General features: G+C 45.1%; 1 protein-coding gene across 1 annotated transcript in view; it reads right to left on the bottom strand.

Annotated features, from left to right (window-relative positions):
- Nucleotides 1-11199: 11199 nt before the first annotated feature.
- The window catches only part of ATP5PB (ATP synthase peripheral stalk-membrane subunit b), a 54145-nt gene continuing 50169 nt past the window's right edge, over nucleotides 11200-15175 (bottom strand). Inside the window, exon 7 of the mRNA XM_075335576.1 lies at nucleotides 11200-11383. Coding sequence (XP_075191691.1) covers nucleotides 11312-11383 — 72 coding nt within the window. The 3' untranslated portion in view covers nucleotides 11200-11311. The remainder of the gene's footprint in view (nucleotides 11384-15175) is intronic.

The raw sequence follows: 15175 nt of genomic DNA, 5'->3' as shown, positions 1-15175 counted from the left end.
TATGCTAATAGGCAACATACAGAACAAGCGTCTGTCAACAGCTTTACAATGAAACGTGGACTATTTCCTGATCATGATTGCATGCGGAAACAAAGACGCGCAAACATCGCTCTCTTCCCCATTGACTGAAAATGCTGTAAAAAGAAAGCAAAAATGCTACTTGTGAACATAGCCTACTTTGTGTGCCTTAGCCTATTAAAGAGGTGGTTGAGGACCTACATTTTTCCTTCTTGGCATATACAGTATCTTTACAGTCTAAATACTTTTGTATTAGCTCTATTATACAATACCCTACCCTTCTAGATATCTAATCCCTAAATGCGTGTGTTTGGGTTTTTTTTTTGTTTTTTTACTGCACTTCCTGTGATGTTTTGTTTGAGGAGTCTGGAGCTGCAGTCACTTCACACAGCGTCTATGATCCTTCCTGGAATAGGACGATTTCAGGGGGCGGCGCTGCAGATATTAACTATAATTTCTAGCTTTACCGCCCTCTGAAGATGTCATGGAACCGTGATAGATGCTGTGGGAGATGTGAGTACAGCGCCGGCTCTCTGCCTCCATCTCTGCAGCTACAGCTTCAGTGAAACAAAATGTCATTAGGGGACGGAGACCAAAGCAGTGAGTGACATCAGCGCTGCCTCCGGATGATGATTCATTTGATGGTGGTGCTAGCAGCTTAGTGGCAGCGCTATTGTCACTCACTACTATCTCCATCCCCTGAAGTTTTGCTTCACAGAAGCTATGGCGATGGCAGAGATGCCACCACCGTAGCAGAGTGCTGGTGCTGCACTGAAATCTCCCATAGCATCTATCATCATGAACACAGGACATCATCAGAGGGTGGCGATGGAAAAACCAGTAGTAACAGCTCGCTGCCCCTGATGACGTCCTGTTCCGAGAGGGGAGATAGACACTAATTACAGGGTTCTGGCAAATTAAACCTCAAGTGGTCAGATAACATCAACATATAGGCACCTTTAACAGGACCCCCTCCCTAATGATGCAATCATGGAGTGCAGATAGGTTACTATGGCAGCCATCTTGATATTCCAAGGCTTCATAAGAAATTCTATATACAGTACAACACAAAAATGAGTACACCCCTCACATTTTTGTAAATAATTTATATATTTTCATGGAACAACACTGAAGATATCACACTTTGATACAAAGTAAAGTAGTCAGTGTACAGCTTGTGTAACAGTAGAAATTTTGTGTGCCCTTTAAATAACTCAACATACAGACATTAGTGTCTAAACTGCCGATAACAAAAATGAGTGCACCCCTATGTGAAATGTCCAAATTGTGCCTAATTAGACATTTCCCCTACCCAGTGTCATATGACTCATTAGTGTTACAAGTAGTGATTGGTGAACGTGGATTGTAAAAGTCCAGATCCGCTCAGTTTCAAATTTACTGAGTGTCAAGCCTGGATGTTGATCCATATCCGGGAACTCAGGAAATAGGGAGGGAAAAAAAAGAAAGAAAAAAAAAAGGAAAAAAATAAATAAAATAAGAATGAAGCAAGCACTTCATACTTACCAAGGCTCCGGCGCAGCTGTAACTGCTCCCATGGCCGCTGATTTACTTCCAGGGCCACTCATTACTTTCACTACATATGCACTGCTTTCCCCACCCACCGAAAGTCCTGGCTTCTGTGATCACAGGCACGGTCAGCGGGTCTATATCGTACAGTAACAATTAATAAAACATTTGGTGTGGGATCCCACCCATATTATGATACCCAGCACAGATAAAGCATACGGCTACAGGGCCCAGTCGTGCGCTTAGCTTGGCTGTGTATCAAAATATGAGGAATCGCGTGCAACTTTTTTTTTATTATTTAAATAATTTAAAAAGCCAGCATGCAGTCCCCCCAATTCTGATACCCAACCATGACAAAGCCCAACAGCTGTGTGCTGGTATTCTCAGGCAGGTGAGACCGATGCTTATTGGACTGTCCCCCCAGCCTAAAAATAGCAGCATGCAACCGTCCAGTCCCGTTGTGTAGCCTCATTACCTTCAGGTCGCCTCAGGGTCTTCAGGGACTTCACATGCTGGGAATCTTCTGACAACAGGCAGGTCAGGTTAACTTCAATGGGAATCATGACGCAATTCTCAGTAATTGCGGTCAAGGGGTGACCGCCACTGCAGTTTAGGGAGCGCCTGAGGCTGATGGTAGATGCAGTCAGTTGTTGTGGCCTCCCGAGAGTGAGGCTGGCCCCAGGGCCCAGTGTAAGTGTGTAGTACCACAGGTCGCAGAAGAAATCACACACAGGCAGCAATGCCTTTCAGGGTTTTTACTCACTTTCAGATGGTAGCTGTGAGTCAACCCGGGCGATGCTAGGATGAATCAGGTAGAACCAGGTATCCCTCAGGCTGATGTAGGGGTGACTGCTGACTCGCCTTCCTAGCCTTTCTTGTTTGGGGTGACTACTACTTTTAGTATTGCGGGGATCACCCAGGGAAGTCGCAACTGCCGTTCTCCCCTTTCTGGCCCATTTCCTGGCAGCGTGGACCAAGGTTAAGATGGCTCCAGGCTCAATCCTCCTTATGGGCCCCTCTCGTTGCTGCTGATGGTGCGGACTCTGTGTGGTTCGGTGAGATGCATCCAGCACCCTCACCAGCAAATTTAGCAGGCCAAGTAAATGGGACCTGTTTCCCCGTGCGGGCTTGGTCTACCGATAGTCCCCTTACTCAGCCACTTCTTCACTAGGTGGATTTCAGGCGGCACCACTGGGTAGCCTCTCTCGCCCACCAGCAGCCACTACAGGTGCAGGGTCTGGCGGTGCCCTGCTCCTCCACTCCTACTCCTTCGGCTGCCACTGCACACTCCCTGTCTCCAGTCCCACTACTAGCTGTGATGCGAGGGCCACACCCCCTTCCTGGGTCCGCCCAGGGGTCCCCTCTAAGGTGTAGGGAGGTGTGTGTGTGTGTGTGTGTGTGTGTGTGTGTGTGTGTGTGTGTGTGTGTGTGTGTGTGTGTGTGTGTGTGTGTGTGTCCTGGTTACTAAGTGTCTGTGTGTCCCTACTCAGCCTTTGGGATTACCTGTTTTGTACTGACCCAGGCGTGGGTGCAATACTCTGTGGTGCCCGACCAGGTCAGGGACGCCACACCATAACTTCACCTGGCTCTTCCCGATTGCCCTGGTGCAGAGGCAATCGGAGTAATAAAGGGTTAATAATAGCCCACAGCTGTCACTCAACCCTAGATTAGTAATGGGGAGGGTCTATGAGACCCCCCCATTACTAATCTGTACGTGAAAGTAAATAAGCACAAAACACCAAAAAATCCTTTATTAGAAATACAATAACACACCCTCTTTCACCACTTTATTATCCCCCAAAATATCCCAGCAGGTCTGACGTAATCCACACAAGGTCCCACAACGATTCCAACTCTGCTATATATCTAAAGTCACAGAGCGCAATCATGGAATATGATCACTCTCTGCAACTTCAGGCAGAGACTGAGGCACACAATCAGCGGTGACGTCACTCAGGTGATTTCTGGTCAGAGCTGGAGGTTCCCACAGTCCTCCACCTGTGACCGCAGACAACCTGACCGCAGTAATGTCAGTGACTTCACCTCAGGTGAGACATGCATCTCCTGGCAGAAAAACACATTTTTTTTTGCAAAGAGATGTAGATTTGGTGCCGAAACTTTTAGGCGGGCTTTGCACGTTGCAACATCGGTAACAATGTGATACCGATGCTGCAGCGATAGTCCCGCCCCCGTCGCACGTTCGATATATAGTGAAAGCTGCCGTAGCGATTATTATCGGTACGGCAGCTTTACACGCACATACCTGCCGTGCGACGTCCCTCTGGCCGGCGACCCGCCTCCTTCCTTAGGGGGCGGGCCGTGCGGAGTCACAGTGACGTCACACGGCAGGCGGCCAATTGAAGTGGAGGGGCGGAGATGAGCAGGATGTAAACATCCCGCCCACCTCCGTCCTTCTCATTGCAGCCGGGAGGCAGGTAAGGTGAAGTTCCTCGCTCCTGCGGCTTCACACACAGCGATGTGTGCGGCCGCAGGAACGAGGAACTACATCGTACCTGTCGCTCCCCCGGCATTATGGAAATGTCGGAGGCTGCAGCGATGATACGATGACGACGATTTTGCGCTCGTTCATCGTATCATCTAGGATTTACACACTACGACATCGCAAGTGACGCCGGATGTGCGTCACTTTCGATTTGACCCCACCGACATCGCACCTGCGATGTCGTAGTGTGCAAAGCCCGCCTAACACCATATTCCTGCAGCCAATCTATACCTCCTGTCAAAAAAAGCATCACTACTACATGTTACTGTATGTGGTTTTGATGCATATTTTGCCAGGAGGTGTAGATTGGGTGCATGAATATGGTGTAAAAATTTCATCAAATCTACATTTCTTGGCCCAAAAATGCAAAAAAAAAAATATGTTTTGACACCATTTTGGTGTCATTTTTTGCAAGGAGGTACAGATTTGGTGCCGATATGTCTGCAGCACATTTCAGCACCAAATTTGCACTTCCTTGCAAAAAGCCAGAGGTTTTTATGCATCAAAAAAAAAAAAAAACGCATCAAAACCACAAGCAGTATGATGCGATTTTTTTTTTTTTGCCAGGAGGTGTAGAATGGGTGCAGGAATATGGTGTAAAAATTTCAAACACCAAATCTGCAACTCTTGGCAAAAAAACCCCCCCAAAAATCTGTTTTCTGCCAGGAGATGCAGATTAACTGAGTTTAATGAGGTCACCTGAGGTAATGTTACCTGGGGTCCCAGGTGGAGAGCTCCAGTTGTGCCCACAACTAATCTGAGTGATGTCACCGCTGATCGCTTATCATGTTCTATGACTGCGCGTTGTCAGTTCAGATGTAGCAGAGCTGGAATCATCGAGAGACCTCGTGTGGGTTGTCAGTCCTGCAGGGGTGTTTGGGGATTACTAAAGGGGTGAAAAAGGATCTTAGTATTTTATTTCAAATAAAGGATTTTTTCGGTGTTTGTATTTATTTTCTTTGACTTACAAATTAGTAATTGGGTGGTCTTGTAGACCCTCCTCATTACTAATCAAGGGTTTAGTGACAGCTGTGGTCTAGTAACCGCTTATTACCAGATTTCCACCGCACCAGGGCAATCGGGAAGAGTCGGGTAAAGTACTGGGATTGTCGCTTCTGTTGTACTCTCAGGCTGGATCTCCCCAGCCTGAGAACACCAGCCCCGGCTTTCGGGCTTTATCATGGCTGGGCATCAAAATTTAGGGGAGAGGGGGGTTGTGCGACGCACATCAGTTTTTAAAATTATTTATGAAACATTAAAAAAAAAAAAAAAAAAAGCCGCGGTCCTCTTATCTGGTTGTCCGCATGTGGTCCCGGTTATCTATGAGTACACTGATCACTAGTTATAAGGTCTCAGGTGTAAATGGGGAGCAGGTGTGTTAAATTTGATATCACTCATACTAGTCACTGGAAGATTAACATGGTATCTCATGGCAAAGATATGAAAAAAAGAATTGTTGCTCTACATGAAGATAGTATAGGTTATAAGAAGATCGCCAACACCCTAAAACTGAGCTACAGCAATTATCTTTTCAATATAAATGTATGAGCGCTGCCAGCATTGCTTCCAAGGTTACAGGGGTAAGAGGTCAATTCTCAGACCATACGCCACACACTGCTTCAGATTGGTCTGCATCACTGTCATCCCAGAAGGAAGCCTCTTTTAAAGTTGATGCACAAGAAATCCCACAAACAGTTTGCTAAAGGCAAGCAGATTAAGGACATGGATTACTGCAATCGTCCTGTGGTCTGATAAGAAACTTATTTGGTTAACAAAGTGTCAAGCGTATGTGGGTGCAACCAGGCGAGGAGCACAAAGATAAGTGTGTCTTACCTACAGTCAAGCATGATGTGGGAGTGTCATGGTTTGGGGCTGCACGAGTACTGCCAGCTGTAGGGAGCTACAGCTAATTGAGGGTAACAATGAATGCCAACACATACTGTGACATTCTGAAGCAGAGTATGATCCCCTCCCTTAAGGAACTGGGCCACGGGCATTATTTGAACATAATAATGACCCCAAACACACCTCCAAGGTAACCGTTATCTTGCTACAGAAATAGGGTAAAAGGAGCTAGATCTACACCCTATTGAGCAACTTTGGGGAATCCTCAAACAGAAGCTGGAGGAGGACAAGGTCTCTAACATCCACCAGCTCTGTGAAGTCGTCATGGAGGAATGGAAGAGGATTCCAGTGGCTCCTGTGAAGCTCTAGTGAACACGGTGGGCACAATTTGTCCATTTTCACTTAGGGTGTACTCACTTCTGTTACCAGAAGTTTAGACATTAATGGCTGTGTGTTGAGTTTAGAGGGCCCCCCAAACGTACAGTTATACAAGTTGCATACTAATTTCTTTACATTATATCAAAAGTAACTTATCTTCAGTGCTGGCCCATGAGAAGATATAAAATATTTACAAAATTGTGAGGAATGTACCCACTTTTGTGATATACTGATATTGATACACAAAATTATTATATAGTTAGAGGGGGTTGTCCAATGACAACTTGATCGACTGGGGTTAGACTGCTTGCTAGAACTTCTATCCACATTAGAATGGAGCAGCAGTGCCAAACGTGCGAACTCCGCTCCATTCATTAACTATGTGGCTGACTAGCATTAAATTCAGCTTTTTAAAGGCAGTACCATAGACAATGAATGGAAAGGTGGGTGAGTGTACAACCTAGCACACCATTTTATAACAGGAATACAAGATCACCATTGGGGACAAAAAATTCCCAGATCCAACGGTTGATGTGGGTCCCTACAGAGAGGTGATCACATTAAAAGGGGTTGTCTTTTGAAAACAAACGATCGAATAATTATCAAATTCAATTAAAATTGTAGGTTCAGGTAACCAAAGGGAATTGGGGGGGGGGGTTTGTTAAAATGTAAATGTTTTCCTTTAAATCCTTGTAGTAGAGACATATCCCCCCACCCCTCCTTCATTAAATATTAAAAAAAAATAAAAATATTCATAAAATGGCAGAAACGCAGTTTATCACCGGAAAAAAAAAAAAAAAATGTAAAAAGCAATCAAATCAGTATGTACCGCAAATGGCATCAATAAAATCTACATCTTACCGTGCAAAGCAATAGAAAAATCAAGCCCTCATATAGCTCCAGGAAAATAAAAAGATATGGATCTCAGTAAAATTGAGATTTTTTTTTTTTTTTATAAAGTTTGCAACTTTCTAAGTTTGCATGATAGTTTCCACAGGTAAGTACAATTTAAAGATACCAAAATTTTTAGAAAAAAAAAATTAAATCCGATAAAAACAAAAAATCCACCCCAATAAGGTTTCTTTTCCTTTTTAGTATGTTTTATGGTAAAATGAAAAATCGAATGTCATCATTCAAACCTTCAACTTGTCCCTCAAAAAAAAACTAAAACAAAACAAGCCCTCATATCCCAAGTCAACAGAGAAATAAAATTACAAGAGCCCAGAACAACTTCCAAACATGCTAGAGGTGAACTCCAAGGTCAAGGTACGTCAGTGTCAGATCCCACCATTCGTTGTCGTCTTGGCCAAAATTGAAAGATGAATGAGAAGGAAACCAGTGTTGAAAGCAAATCATAAAAAAGCAAGACTAGAATTTGTCAAAATGCATATTGACAAGCCACAAAGCTTCTGTGAGAAGGTTCAGATGACACAGAAATGGGGCTTTTTGGTGAGTCACATCAGCTCTGTGTTCATAGACATGTAAAAATGAAGCAAAGAACATTGTACCTAACTAATGCGAGACATGGAGGAGTCTTGGTTATGGTTTGAGGCTGTTTTGCCAAATCTGTGCACTGTACAATGAAATCTCAAGACTGTTAAGGCATTCTGGAAAGAAATGTGCTGCCCAGCGTCAGAAAGCAAGGTCTCAGTCGCAGGTCATGGGTCCTCCAAGAGTATAAGGACCTATAACATCTAAAAATGGCAAAGGATTAGACTATTCTAAAGTGGTCATACATGAACCGTGATCAAAATCCTATTGAACACCTGTGGAAGGAGCTGAAACATAACATCTGGAAGAGGCAACAGTCACACCTGAGAGAGCTGAGCAGTTTGCGCATGAGGAGTGCGACCTGTGGACAGGTGCAGAAGTCTCAATGAGAGGTACAGGAATTGTTCGATTGCATCAAAATGTTGTGCAACAAAATATTAAGCGAAGGGTACCATAATCTTTGTTCAGACCATTTTGATTAGGTTTTTTTTTGGGGGGGTTCTGTTGAATAAGAATTCGAGACCAATACCCGATTTTCATTACTTGATATTCAGTACATTTAAATTCAAATAATTTTGGAGAGTTTTAAATGACCATTGTGCAGTTCTCTAAAGAGTACCAATAATTTTGTCTGTGTGTATATATATATATATATATATGTCTTGCAGAATATCTAGAGCACTAGTATACCATAGTCAAAACAGACAACATTCCTGGTTGTGTATTATGGTGGGTGCCCCACTTCCCTCATTACAATGAAAACGCCAAAATCAAAACAATAGTCCCTTTCTCTATGAGGTTAGAACTCTAGCACCACCTATTGGTGGTCTGATGTAGCACTCCTAAAAGTCAATATTGACTCTTGAAAGGGAATCTGTCAGTAGGTTTTTGCTATATAAGCTGAAGCCAGCATGCTGTAAGGGTTAAGAAAAAAAGTTCAGGCATGTCAGGGTTGTCACTGTCTGATCTTTTATTTGCTGTTATTTTAGCAGCTGGACTCTATCATTACTATGGCTATGGTGGTTGTGCCATGTAGTCCAGCACATCCCCTCCTCTGACACCACACAGTCAATATACAATCTCTATAGAGAGAATGGTGTTGGCAGGATAGCCCTCTACATGACTAAAGCTAAAAATGCACATTTTGTCAGAACAGCTGATCTCAGTAATCTAAGTGATAGATTATCAGATTCAGAATCTCCTTGCCTACATCATGCTGATCTAAGATGAGGTAGCATAAACCTGCTGAGCTCCCTCCACATGTGGCAGATAACTGCTATATTATATTGTCAGTATCTGTCCCCAAGAGCCACAGTGAGCAAGCTGCGGCTGAGACTTAAATAGTTAACTTTGCTATCAAATGGATAGTGGCATATAAACGGAAAGCAGCATCAATCACCGGCTTCTATAGGCCCCTGTGATTTGAACATGGGTGACCTATGGTTTACTATGACAGCTGGAGATTTGCTGAAGACCCTCGTTGCTGTTCAGTCCTGTGAAGCTCACAGGGGTGGAGGGACACTGGACCTGACATATCTGTGACGCAGATAAGGACACACTACTTGAACTTTTTTGCCCCCAAGGTAAATGCTATGTAGGTCGCCAAACTAATATGGCTAATCATCCCAAGAACACCATCCCGACAGTGAAACATGGTAGTGGCAACTTCATGCGCTCTGGGGATGTTTTTGGTAGCATAGACAGGGAAAATGATCAGAGTCAAGGGTGGAGATCGGTGATGTTACTCTTGATCAAAACCGGTTTCAGTCTGTCAGTGATTTGAGACTGATGAAGGGTTCACCTTCGAACAAATCAATGACCCAAAGCATACTGTTAAAGCAATACTTGAGTGGTTTAAGGGGAAAATGTGTAAATGTACTGGAGTGGCCTAGTCAAAGCCCAAACCTAAAGCCAATTGACAATCTCTGGTCAGGCTTTAAGATTGCTGTTCACCAGAGGAAACCATGTAACTTGAAGGAGCTGGAAACCATCTTAGGTTGTTATGTGTTATGTGCGCACGCTGCTGATTTACCACGGATTTGCTGCAGAAAATGTGTAAGATTTCTGCAGTCATTCCCCAGCAAAACCATGGGTATAAAAAATAAATAAATAAAATAAATTAAAAAAGCTGTGCATGTCACTTCTTTTCCACAGGTACCTGCGGTTTCTGACATAGATAATGGTAAAAAAAAAACGCAGGTACCAACCCATGGGGGGGGGGAAATCGCAGCAATATCACGGGTGCGTTATTACCGTGGTTTTTGCCATGGGTGCGGTATTCTGCCGCAGGGTGTAGATTTTTCTTAAGAAAAATCCATTTTCTAGTGCGCACACAGCCCAACTTGAAAGCAGTTTTGCTTTCAGGAATGGGTAAATATCTCAGTGGCAACATGTAAAAAGCTCAGACGTTTCCAAAGCAACCTGCAGCTGTAATTGCTGCAAAAGGAGACTCTACAAAAGTACTGACTTTAGTTATGCACACTGGAGTTTTCAGATATTTTGTCCTACTTGTGGTTTGCCTCACAAACAAAAAAAATAAAAATTCACAGTTGTAGGCCTGTTGACAGGAACTGCTGCAAACCTGCAAAAAGCCAGTAAAATTCCAGGTTCTGAAGTAGAAACACAGAGAAAACGAAAAAAAAAAAATATATGTCAAGGGTGTGAAACTTTTGCAAGGCACTGTAATACACTGTCAGCACTCTACTAGCTTCATGATAATTTTATAATATGTTGTAACCAGCATGACACTATACTCAGATGTCACACGTTTTATAACATAACTATTGTATGTGTCCCTCATTTTTGTGAGGCACCTTTGATTTTAATATTTTCACAATGTATCCTGTATATTTTGTACTATTAAACTTTTGTTGTTTATATTATTTTGACCACTCATTATGTCTGGCCATAGATCTCAGGTGTCAAAACTATTCAGAAACATCTGCCATGAATATGGCATCTCAAGGCCCAGTCACACACAACGAGATTGCTAAGGAGATCGTTTGCTGAGTCACATTTTCTTTGACGTACCAACGATCTCGCCAGAGATCTCGTTATGTGTGACACCTACCAGCGATCAGGCCCCTGCTGTGAGATCGCTAGTCGTTGCTGAATGGTCCAGACCACTTTCTTCAAAAGGCGATATCTTGCTGGGCAGGACGCATCGCTGTGTTTGACACCTACCAACAACCTCCTAACACGATCCCAACGCCTGCTGAGATAGTTATACAGGTCGCTGATCGTTACTGCATCGTTGGGAAGATCTGACTGTGTGACATCTTACCAGCAACCCTTATCAGGTCGTATCGTTGACGGGATCGCTGGTAAGTCGTGTGCGACTGGGCCTTTAGTCAGTGATCTAAGTCACGTGATAAAGCAATAACACCAACACAATCTATACAGCAAAAAATAAATAAAAACAGACAAAAACAGAAAAATCAGCAGGGTGTAGAGAAATATGTATTTAAGAGTTAACCACGGTACAGTTGAACAGTTGGGATCCTTATCTGTACAATTCAGCAGCCAAACAAAATAAAATAAAAAAAAAAATCAAGCTGTTGCTTGTGCGGTCTTGGACAGGAGTTTCAGATCGGCGATACACTTGGCGATGCTTTCTTTTTGCTGCAAATAAACAGAAACATGTCAATTTTCACATGACCGATTGACAGAAAACATCATATAAATGGGGGATAATTTCTATTTATGCAAACCGCTGTCAGCTTTCACATGAAATCAGGATATAAAAAAAAACCAAAAAAAAACAAAAAAAAAAAAAAACACCCACACATGTATTGGTGAACTTAGATTTTACACAAATTTCAAAAGCCCCAGCCAAGTCTTGACTGATGACAACTAGTGATTGGTGAATTGAGTGACAACTCTAATGCTGGTTACCTGACTCTAGGTGGAAGAGCTTGACACAAGTAACGAGCATTATAAAAAGTCAATGACTGGCCTGTTCAGGTCTCCGACCAGCACCCACATACTGCCAGCCATAAACAGCATTTCCAGCAGGAGGAAGGGCAGGCTTGGTTTTTTTTTTATTTTTGTTGACACACTACATCAGAGAACATTTTCTTCTCCCCTGGGAGAGCCGTTCAGGGACTGTGAATAGCTCCCTCTGGGGGCCTGCACACATCAAGCAGCGAAGCAAGCCTGTGCGTTGTGGTCATTGTTTCAGGGACAAAGTACTCAAGCACTAGCAATACTCAGCTGAACTCCGCGAGTACCCAGATACCCGACCGAGCAATGAGCAGTGCCGATCATCAGTAATGACAACACATTCTTATCTCATCAGTGCTTGCCGTTTATCAATTTCTGTGTTTTATTGGTCTTCCCACTGGTTGAGGATAGACTGCAGCTTCTCAGGGAGATTGAGAACTCAAGAGTTTCCAGGTGATGGATTCAAACTTTCAATGCCCTGTTCACCAAGCCTTTTGGCAAAGTACTGTTCATAACCAAATTGCATTTGAATCGTCCGGAAACGTTTCTCTTGGAAGAGGTTAGATCTCATTCATGGAACGGTCCCCTCAGGCAAAACCAAGAGCCCACACATGGGATAAGTAGAAACTTCACATATGAATTGTCTCAGGATACTTCACTGTTGGCATGACACAGGACTCATGGTACAGATCACTTTTTCATTCTCAGGGTAATCATATGTCCTGTTGTCCCAAACTATCTGAATGGAGATTCGTTGGAGAAAATAATTTTGCAGGCAGTACAGTGATTTAGGGGGTAAAGTAATAATATTATGGGGTGCTCACATTGCTGTGTATTTTTAGCAGGAAGTTGGTCACCCTAAAGCATGGATATATCTAAAGGCTGCTTTACACGCAGCGACATTGCTCGAAAAAGTACCCGCCCCCGTCGTTTGTGAGTCACGGGTAAAATCGCTGCCTGTGGCGCACAATATCGCTAGCGCCCGTCACACATACCTGCCTAGCGACGTCGCTGCCTCTTTTCTAAGGGGGTTTTTCGTGTGGCATCACACGGCAGGCGTCCAATAGAAGCAGAGGGGCGGAGAGCAGCCGAATGAAAGTGACGCCCACCTCGTTGCCAGAGGACGCAGGTACGGTGTTATTCGTCATTCCTGGGGTGTCACACGTAGCGATGTGTGCTGACTCAGGAACGACGAACAACCTGCGTCCAAAAGCAGCAACGATATTTGGGAATTGAACGACGTGTCAACGATCAGGTGAGTATTTTTGATAGTTAGCGGTCGCTCGTACAAGTCACACACAACGACGTCGCTAATGAGGCCGCAGGTGCGTCATGAATTCCGTGACCCCAACGACATCTCGTTAACGACATCGTTGCGTGTAAAGCCCCCTTAAGACTTTGACCCAAGTTTCTAATCAAACTCATCAATTCAAGCCTTTGGGCCCCATGAAGGAAAAAAAAAAGAGAATTTTGTTACTTACCGTAAATTCTCTCTTATAGTTCCGTATTGGGAGACCCAGACCATGGGTGTTTAGCTTCTGCCTCCGGAGGACACACAAAGTACTACACTTAAAAGTGTAGCTCCTCCCTCTGAGCTTATACACCCCCTGGTAGCCAGTCCTAGCCAGTTTAGTGCAAAAGCTGAAGGAGAATAGCCACCCACAAGTAGAACCGAGTAAGAACCGGAACAACCGGAGACTGTCCACGACAACAGCCGGTGATCACACACGGAACAAGAAAATTGCCAACAGGCAACAGGGAGGGAGCTGGGTCTCCCAATACGGAACTATAAGAAAAAGAATTTACGGTAAGTAACAAAATTCTCTTTTTCTTTATCGTTCCTTTGGGAGACCCAGACCATGGGACGTTCCAAAGCTGTCCCTGGGTGGGAATAAACAGAAAAAACTAAGAAGTAGGCGGAGCCTAACTTCACAAGTGGGCGACAGCCGCCTGAAGGATGCGTCTGCCAAAGCTCGCATCTGCCGAAGCATGAGCATGCACTTGGTAGTGCTTCGAAAAGGTATGCAGGCTAGTCCAAGTGGCAGCCTGACAGACTTGTTGAGCCGTAGCCTGGTGCCTAAAAGCCCAAGAGGCACCGACAGCTCTGGTCGAGTGTGCTTTGATCCCCGGCGGGGGAGGCACCTGAGTACTCTGGTAGGCGTCCGAAATGGTCGATCTAATCCAACGGGCCAAGGTCGGCTTAGAAGCAGAGAGACCCTTGCGCCGCCCTGTGGTTAGCACAAAAAGAGAGGTGCACAGCCTAAGCGCAGCGGTGCGAGACACATAAATCCGGAGACCACGCACCAGATCTAGAGTATGCAGCGCTTTCTCAAAGCGATGAACAGGGGCCGGACAGAAGGAAGGCAAGGAAATATCCTGGTTAAGGTGGAAGGGAGAGACCACCTTAGGAAGAAAGTCCGGGGTCGGACGGAGAACTACCTTGTCTTGGTGAAAAACCAAAAAAGGTGACGCCGAGGAGAGCGCAGCCAAATCAGAGACTTTCCTGAGAGAAGTTATGGCAACTAGAAAGGCCACCTTTTGAGAAAGACGATACAAAGAAACCTCCCTAAGGGGCTCGAAAGGGGGTTTCTGCAATACCGTGAGGACCAAGTTAAAGTCCCAGGGATCCAAGGGCCGCCGATAAGGCGGAATTATGTGAGATGCACCTTGCATGAAGGTGCGGACCTGAGCCAGCCGGGCGAGACGCCGCTGGAACAGCACTGATAGAGCTGAGACTTGTCCCTTGAGAGAGTTGAGGGACAGTCCTAGCTGCAGACCGGACTGTAAAAAAGACAGAAGGGTCGGCAACGAGAATGGCCAAGGAGAATGGCCGGAAGAGCGACACCAAGACAGGAAAATTTTCCAAGTCCTGTGATAGATCTTGACGGAGGAAGACTTACGGGCCCAAGTCATAGTGGAGATGACTTCAGGAGGAATACCAGAAGCCGTCAAAATCCAGGACTCAAGAGCCACGCCGTCAATTTGAGTGCCGCAGCATTCGGGCGGAAAAACGGACCTTGCGAGAGCAGGTCTGGACGGTCCGGAAGATGCCACGGCATCTCCACGGACAGTTGGAGCAGGTCCGGATACCAAGCTCGCCTGGGCCAGTCCGGTGCAATGAGGATGACTCGACGGCCCTCCATTCTGATCTTGCACAGGACTCTGGGCAAGAGAGCTAGAGGGGGAACACGTAGGACAGACGAAACTGGGACCAGTCTTGAACCAGAGCGTCCGCGGCGAAGGCCTGAGGATCGTGGGAGCGAGCCACGTAAACCGGAACCTTGTTGTTGTGACGGGATGCCATTAGGTCCACGTCCGGAGTGCCCCACTTGCGGCAGATTGACTAAAACACTGCCGGGTGCAGGGACCACTCGCCATCGTCCACGGATTGACGGCTGAGATAATCTGCCTCCCAGTTTTCTACGCCAGGGATGTGGACTGCGGATATAGTGGACTTGGAGTCCTCCGCCC

The sequence above is a fragment of the Anomaloglossus baeobatrachus genome, chromosome 2 (assembly GCF_048569485.1).
Source record: "Anomaloglossus baeobatrachus isolate aAnoBae1 chromosome 2, aAnoBae1.hap1, whole genome shotgun sequence".
Taxonomy (NCBI): domain Eukaryota; kingdom Metazoa; phylum Chordata; class Amphibia; order Anura; family Aromobatidae; genus Anomaloglossus; species Anomaloglossus baeobatrachus.
The sequence above is the reverse complement of the archived record's forward strand: the minus strand, read 5'-3'. Positions and strand labels throughout refer to the sequence as shown.